The sequence below is a fragment of the Azolla caroliniana genome, unplaced genomic scaffold (genome assembly GCF_043228905.1).
Source record: "Azolla caroliniana isolate FFs.n. ecotype wild unplaced genomic scaffold, voAzoCaro1.0.p SCAF_11, whole genome shotgun sequence".
In the NCBI taxonomy this organism is placed as follows: Eukaryota; Viridiplantae; Streptophyta; class Polypodiopsida; order Salviniales; family Salviniaceae; genus Azolla; species Azolla caroliniana.
Window position 1 is genome coordinate 13580813 of NW_028230446.1, and position 8091 is coordinate 13588903.

At 42.1% G+C, this 8091-nt stretch overlaps 1 protein-coding gene across 1 annotated transcript; it reads left to right on the forward strand.

Moving 5' to 3' along the window:
* The first annotated feature begins 382 nt into the window (after positions 1-382).
* LOC147857844 (transcription factor BHLH6-like) lies at positions 383-2518 on the forward strand. The gene is made up of 4 exons (XM_087326736.1): positions 383-946; positions 1111-1332; positions 1528-1698; positions 2194-2518. Exons 1-4 carry the CDS (start codon positions 410-412, stop codon positions 2275-2277), a joined length of 1014 nt encoding a protein of 337 aa, XP_087182862.1. The 5' UTR covers positions 383-409; the 3' UTR covers positions 2278-2518.
* The last annotated feature ends 5573 nt before the right edge of the window (positions 2519-8091 follow it).

Here is an 8091-nt window from a genome sequence, read left to right on the forward strand (position 1 = left end):
CCCTGGAGGATACGACCTCTTTGGTCAATCCCTGGAGGATATAAACCTGCTTCACAACATTGGGCATGGTGGGATGACCACACCTACTACAGATCATCACCATCACCATCACCATCCTCCTCCTCATGACATGCAATTGCTATACAATCCTTCTTGTAGCGAGCAACGAGCAAAGGTAGTGGAGGATAAGGAAGAAGAATTAGTAGAGGTGGGTGATGCTTATCAGAATAAGGCCACCACCACATTGAGTTGGTACAATGATAGCAACATTGGTACTAGGCCTCTAAGCCTAGAGCACATGGGTCATCTTTCTCTCACTATCCCTAGTCATGATCACCATTCCCTGAATTACAATTATGTAACCTATAATGGTGATCATCATCATGATAATGTAGCCTTCCAATATGACATGGCAGGCTCATCTCTTTCGCCAATGCCGCCTTCGAATGGTCACCTTATCTCGAAATTCACGGGTTGCGAGAAATCATCGGTCATGAATAGAGGCTCGGAAGAAGACGCCCGAACTATTATGATGACGAGAGTAGGGCCGCCCGAAACCATCGTGGAGAGAGCTCATTTGGGCCATAATACACATGTCTTAGTTAAGCCCAACATTAAATCGTGTGGCTCTCGTAGTGACCTCCTCATCTCTAAAGGGACTCAATACAACTCTTGTGACGATCTTAGCGATACCAATCACCAACATCATGAGGATGATGATCATGATTGGGACAATCACTTGCACTACACGGATGACACCACCACTAACACCACCATCACCACCACCACCAACAACAATGCTAGTAGTAGTAATTGTAGTACTATGTCCACAAAGTACCCTGTGACTACCTCGACATCCAAGAACTTGGTCTCAGAATGTCAGAGACGAAAGAACATTAACGAGAGGCTTTACTCCTTGATAGAAATTGTACCCAAGATTAGCAAGGTAGACTTAACATTATAAATGTAAATGAATTTGCTCTAATGTTGTGATGTACATAAGAATCCATGCCTAGCTAGTGTTATAGCCTATCCACACACACACACCCTTGGATTGTTTATTTTAGAGTTATGATCCATGGTGTCCACTTCCATTTTATTTCATGCTAGATGGATAAGGCTTCGATCGTGGGTGATGCAATTAGCTACCTTCAAGAACTCCAAAAGCAAGTGGTAGATATGCAAACCGACATTTGGAACTTACAAATATCAAAGACAGATCCCGAAGTGCAAGTCCAATCTACAAGTAGTTGTGAGGAGAATAACCATGTAGATTGTGATCATGTCAATATCTCCCATCGTGAGAATTTTGTAGAGCACAAGATTTTGCAAGTAATCTTAATACATGACTCATTGGAACTAGCCTTTATAGATACAAGTCAATTTATTAAGGGCATGTCCGGAAATCATCAAATTGCACTAACTATAGCTCTGTATTCATCAATCTCTTGTGATATCTTTGCTCTACATTAATTAATAACATTTAAAATTGATTAGCTTTAAATTTTTACGGATGTGTGTGTGTAGTTAGATGTTTGTACCATGGAGAACAATACATATCACCTTATGATACGTTGCAAGAAGGCCCGTGGAGTGCTAGTTCAACTAACGAGGGCATTGGAAGCCTTGAATTTTGAGATCGTCAACGCCAATATTAGTGCAATCAGCGATCATATTCTCAACACAGTTGTCATCAAGGTATGTATCATGTAGTTATTACATTATATTATAGCTTGCGAAAATATATGTCATATTCTTACTTTCCTCATGGTTAAAAAATGTTTACGCATGGTGGTTTCGCCAATTCTAGGACAACTATGCTTCGTTGCTCATTTGTCTAGTATGGTCTTGTTGTTCATGCTCAAAGAAAATAGAAATACGCATATCTTATTTTCAACACAACTATCGAGGTATATATTATTATAGCTAGTTGCAACGTGGTAATAGAGTGTCATTTTAAAGTGTTTAGTATTTGCATAGTTTTCACTATGTTGGTCTAATTATGAAGCCCAAGGATAGTTATGTAGGACTCGTGATCTTCTAACATATGGCCTACATCAATGAAAGAGCAAAATATCACTAAAGCATGCTATGTTTAACACCACCCTCAGTTGCAAAAAGTAGTCTCGTACATTCAACCCTAAGATGGAAAAAGGTCCAATAATATATATATTTATTTTGGAATATGTGTAGGTAAGCAAGGACGATGTGTTGAAGGATGAAGAGCTCAAGGAGATGGTCCTAGGGATCATTCCCATGTTTGGATTATATGTATGACACATCCCGTGAAGCTCTAATGTAAGCCTTGATACTCAACAAGGTTCACGAGCATCTCATCTTTGATGAAATTAGAAACTATCGTAACACAAAAGGTGTGTAACCTTACTTGGTTCTTGAATCCATCTCCAATCCGACGTGAAAATTTTGTATCCCAATAATTGTAACCTTCGTTCTTGAATTTGACTTCAATTCTTTGTATAAATTGAGATGTTCACGAAGAGGCTTATGTTTTGTACAATTGTATAAGCAATATTCCCGACAATGTGAGCCTACTATAGGTTATTTCTCACGTACCCATGAAATCCTTAGAAATCATGAATCTTTCCCATAGGTATGTGATAATGACATATTGATGGTTAAAAGACATAATTAATGATTACGTCAATGCCACAATATTATGTGGTTCTCGAATTTGGAACTATTTTATGTGGGAAAGATAGAGTGTATGAAGTGTAATCTTCCACCTTCCCAATTTGTACAACAAAAGTATGTGTAAAGTTTGTTAGTGTTATGGAGTGGCATGTGTATTGTATAGAAATTAGACAACAAAGTTGTTCCTACATGTAGTACACAACCAACCAATGAAAAGTTGTGATTCATTAAGTGCACTCCTCAATGTTTTACACCCGTCAATCTTTGTACAACCACTAGTCAATTTTTACATGAACTCAATTTTTACAGGGTAGTACACTTGGTCTTGGGACAAAAAAGTAATCAACTCCCACTTAGAGAGATTCTTGACTCATCAAGCTATGTTCATTTTGATGGTTAAACATGGTTAAGAAGGGGTTGGTACAACTTTTTGCACATACAAAATGTTTGAGAGAAATTGCATGCCATATCCCCATGTAACTCATGTTGGAAAATTATCATCTTTCAATTGTCAATGGCACTGACCAAATAATGCCCAATCTTGTTGACCCAATGCCAATAAGCAACCTTCTTGATGGCATTCTTCGCCATTTGGAACCCTTCCTATCCATTCAAGGATACATAACAACAAGAAGTTTATTATATGCACAAAAAACAAGTGGCTCACACACACTTCCATTACATAGGCAAAGACATTGGTGACCAAGGTCATGATTCATAAAATAGAAGGGGACAAAGAATATGAAAACCAAAAAAAGCCCAAGAACAATGATAAAAAGACTCACTATTGACCCTTTTTGACAATTCTTGATCTACTTGCTATAAACCTCTTAAAGTAGTAAGTATCCCATCGCAAGAGCTTGGACTAAATTGTCTCAAGTTATCATGTATTGCTTGATTGTTTACATGTTGATTAAAGGTAGAAATTGACTTGTTTCAAATATATTATGAGACAAAGAGAAAATATTCAAACGCTAAACATGCAATCGGGATAAAACGAGGCACAAATGTCCTCATTTAAACAAACATTGGACCCAATATTGCAAATCGTTTGTCCTACATCGCCCACAAAATTGTAGAAAAGTGCCCATTGTTGGGAGTGGAGACTGTCAGAGGTGAAACAAGCACAACATCATAGTATCAGGAAACACAAATGGTGTTGTTTAACAAAAGAATTGGATAAACAAATTGAAGTATTCAAGAAGCAACTGATAGAGATCAAGATCAACAATGGAGAGAGACAGGGAGAGAAGAAGGCACCAAGAGGCATGAACAGAGTAATGTATTATTCAAACATTACAATACTAGAATGACACTATCCACTACTAAAGAACTAGGTTACAAAGCCACTTATATACTAATTGGGCTAGGGAAACTACCCTTTGACATATTTACATAATTGTCCTAAACCTATTTTGTCCAATGGGATAGTGTGAATCGGCTTGTAGTCTAATCGGCAATGACAGAGAAACGAAAGGCTAGATTGGCTAAAGCCGAATTAGTTGTGCTCATTGCCGAATCCCGAAGGTGTCAAGACCGATTGTCCGCGTGCATCCTTGTGTCCAACTCAATCATACTGATATTTCCTGATGCCGATCTAGTGCCAAAGAGACTAAAATTGGTCTACTAGAAGGCACTTGGTCATCCCATCTGCTCTGATAACAAAAGAATCGGATGAACAAATTGAAGTATTCAACAAGCAATTGATAAAAACAATGGAGAGAGACAGGGAGAGACGAAGGCACCAAGAGGCACGAACAGAGTAACTATATTATTCAAACGTTACAATACTAGAATGGAACTATCCACTACTAAAGAACTAGGTTACAAAGCCAATTATATACCAATTGGGCTAGGCAACTACCCTTTGACATATTTACATAATTGTCCTAAACCTAGTTTGTCCAATGGGATAGTGTGAATACGTCCATTATACGCCCGTATTCTACACCCATGAGGTGGTGTTGCAAAGTTATGTGCATGCTTGTGAACGGAAGCAAGACCATTAGGGACAAACTAGAGAGGACAGGTTGCAGATTAGAACTATTGTGTTGATGACTTCATGATACCTGTGGACATTTGGTTTAGTGGCTAGAGGTTTGTTTTATTCTTAAGATTTATTTGTAAGAGATCCAACACTCAATAATAGTTATGCTATTTGTAAATATAAATCTTCTAACTCTATAGATGCAAGGTTTGAATCTTACCTTACATGAATACTCTATGTGGCACACTAGGCCTACACACTCATACTGTTATTTTATTCCCTATTTGGTGGTTAAAGGAGGAGGAGAAGGTTTGGAGACCCTCAAGGCAAAATCTTCATGTTGGCACAATGAGGTTTCCTAAACGACAATTTGAGTTTCATCTTTCGTTGATTAAGCTCCAAAATCATGTAACTTTGCATCCCGAGCTCAGAAATTTGAGCCAAATAGTCCAACACATTCCTCGTTTGATCGTGATTAGTTTCACAATAAATAATTTAATATAAATATTAGAATTAGAAATTTCACGAATTGAGTATATATAAGTGAGTTTATCTTAAGTCTGTTACATAGAGTGACTTGAAAGGGAAATAGATTATGAAAATAGAGGTATAAGATTTGACGGTGGATTTTAAGAGGGATATCCACGGGTTTTAGTTCAGTGGAGCGATGTGATGGTTTCATTGCCTCTTGTCTTTGGTGGACTTGAGAACCCTCTTTATTCGCTACTCCAAGCTCGTAAATTGACCCTTTGCAATGAGTTCCATTCTCCCTTTTATAAGCCTCATGAGCACTTCATGCAAATAAAAATAACAACTCTCTTTTTTAGTATGTACCTTGCTTTTCATTTTTGCATGCACTCCTTTCGTTAGCGGTCTCGCACGAAAATATGGCTCATTTCGAACCACCATAACAATAAGGGAGAACCTCCCAAGCTTTTTCGACTTGCAATCCATGCTAATGGTTGAGGAGCCATACACAGTCAAAAAGCAGGACATTTGATGCCCAGATGCTATATACATATGATGATCTCGGATGAGGTCACGGTCGTGGTCGTGAAAATCAGGGCAAGAATGGTCGAGCACGAGGTGGACGACGTCCATAACAGTTTAATTCCAAGTAGCAAGAAGGTCGAAACAGTTGAGGGAATTCCGGTGTCATGAAGATTCCGGACCATGGTGAGAAACTGGGGAATATCGGAAGAATAGGCGGGGTGGAGCATGTGCACTCACTCTTGTACAAATGGTGTAGGTAATAGGGGTGCCTTTATGGCACCGAGTAGGAGTTAAGTCGGGACAGAGAATCCCATGTAATAAGGGATTTATCCCACATTGTAACGCCTCCCTCTCCTTGTTCTACAAAAGGAAGGGAGGGTCCCTTGTAGAGGGGTTGCCTAGTTTGAGTTAGGAGGGTATACCACTTAGGTCTAGAGTTTGGTAGTGTTCTTCCTCTTCATCTTATACTTATTCCCTTAGGGTTTCTACTTTGGTCTTTTCACTCTATTTCGTTTTAGGGTTTTACTTTGGTCTTCTTCATTGTCTCGTGGGTTTGGTTCATTCTTTGAACGGAGATTAGTACTCCGTTTAGGTTCTTCTTTTTGTGAGAGTTTGTGCGAGTTAGGGTTTATGCATTTGGGGTCTTAGGGTATTACTCTCTTTCTTCGTGTGAGAGTTTGGACTATTTTGGGGATTCAACAACGACGGCTTTTGGCATTCTGGTGGCGGCACTTGGAGGTTCGGTTTCCTCTCCTCGATGGAGAGCATTTCCCACGGCGGCCGGTTCAAGAAGGGTGGGCGAAGTGGCACGGGAACACTCCACCATCTTCGGGGCATGACCAACGGTGGACGTCACGTCACGGTCCCGACGTCCCACTTGACTGGCCTTCACCAGTCCCCATTCTTATCTTGATGTATTTGCGGGTTTTTTTGTAATAGCCATTGGGTTCGGGGCATGTAAACGTCTTGTTGTAAAATTATATTTATATATATTCATGTTAGCGTATATTTATCTTCCTTGTAACATATTTGAGTCGGGTCCATATTTCGCGATGAACCGTCCTTCTGTGAAACCCCACATTCGTTGGAGCCGGAAGCCGATTCCGGACCAAAGCCCACAAAGCAAGACTCCACCATCTGTCTCCCTAGTCGAAGACACCCGCGGTCCCGCCTAAGATCCTACACGTACCCGCTGAAAACCGCGACATATTTGGTGAACCCGACATGAATGGCGCCAAGGGGGAATGGAGGTGGATGAAGAAGGCTGCATGGTGAAGGCAACTTCGAAGGCGATGATGAACATACATGGAAGAAGGGTGGACAAGAAACGGTTTGGAAGCGGTTGAGGGTGCGGTCGAAGAAGTCGACCATTGGAGTGGGGACGGGGTCCCAAAAATTTTAAATCCCACGATGCTCGGATTGAGAGGCAATGAGGAGATGTATGAGAGGCAACCAGGCTAAAGTATTTGCCGGGCGGTGGTAGCCGTATGGCATGAAGAGGACAAAGAGCTTCAAGAAGGTCACGGTTTGGGGTCCTTCGAGGGTGTTATCGAAGATGCATGGGCATGGGTGGTCGAAGAGGCAAATTGAGGTCAAGAAGGAAGCCGCCTTCTCGACGGATGTGGAATAATGAGGAGACTGTGTAGGGGTCCGAGTTCGGTATGATGGTGCCATTATGGGGATGGTGTGGAACAAGTAACCTTTTCAACTTGCAGAGGAATACGCCTCCCTACACGAGGAGGGCGGGGCCTATGCGGAGGCTAGAAGAGCGTGCGATGGCGACGTGGGAGAGGGTGCAGAGCTAGCGACCCTCTCGTCTAGCGGAAAAGGGACGGCCATTGATGAGGCCGGTGACTACAGAGCGGGGAGTGTCACTTCGAGAGTGGTCGGAGCAAGAGACGTGCGAGTGGCCATCAAGGGCCAAAGCGGAGCACGAGTATGGTACGGTGTTCGGCACAGGTAGTGCCGAACAAGAAAGGCAGAAGACGGCACACAACGGTGCTGGGAACGAGAGCACGGGCTCGTAACAGGCTACATGGATTGGAGACCAGAAACAAGATCGAGGGCCGGAGAAGGATCCTCCATACTCACTTCGGAGATCTCGGCGGCTAAGTCAGAGTGGTAACGACTGGCATGGCAAGTCAAACCTGAGGTAACAAGCTGGTGGGGGCGAGGGGACTACGCCACGCGGAAGGCTCCGAACTGGTGGCAACAACGCAACACTAAAGTGGCCAACCAGGCTACTACGGGGTATTCCTCAGATGCGGAGGACACCAATATGCGAAGAAACGGCGATGCATGATCTAGCCAGGCAAGGGCCGATGACGCGTGCATGGGAAGTAACCGGAGTTCGGCACAGGCAGTGCTAGACACGAGAAAGGAATGCGCGGCACACGGAGGTGTCGTAGCGGCAATACAAGCATGAAGATGGGTTGTCGGTCCAGGTGATCTCCTGTAGA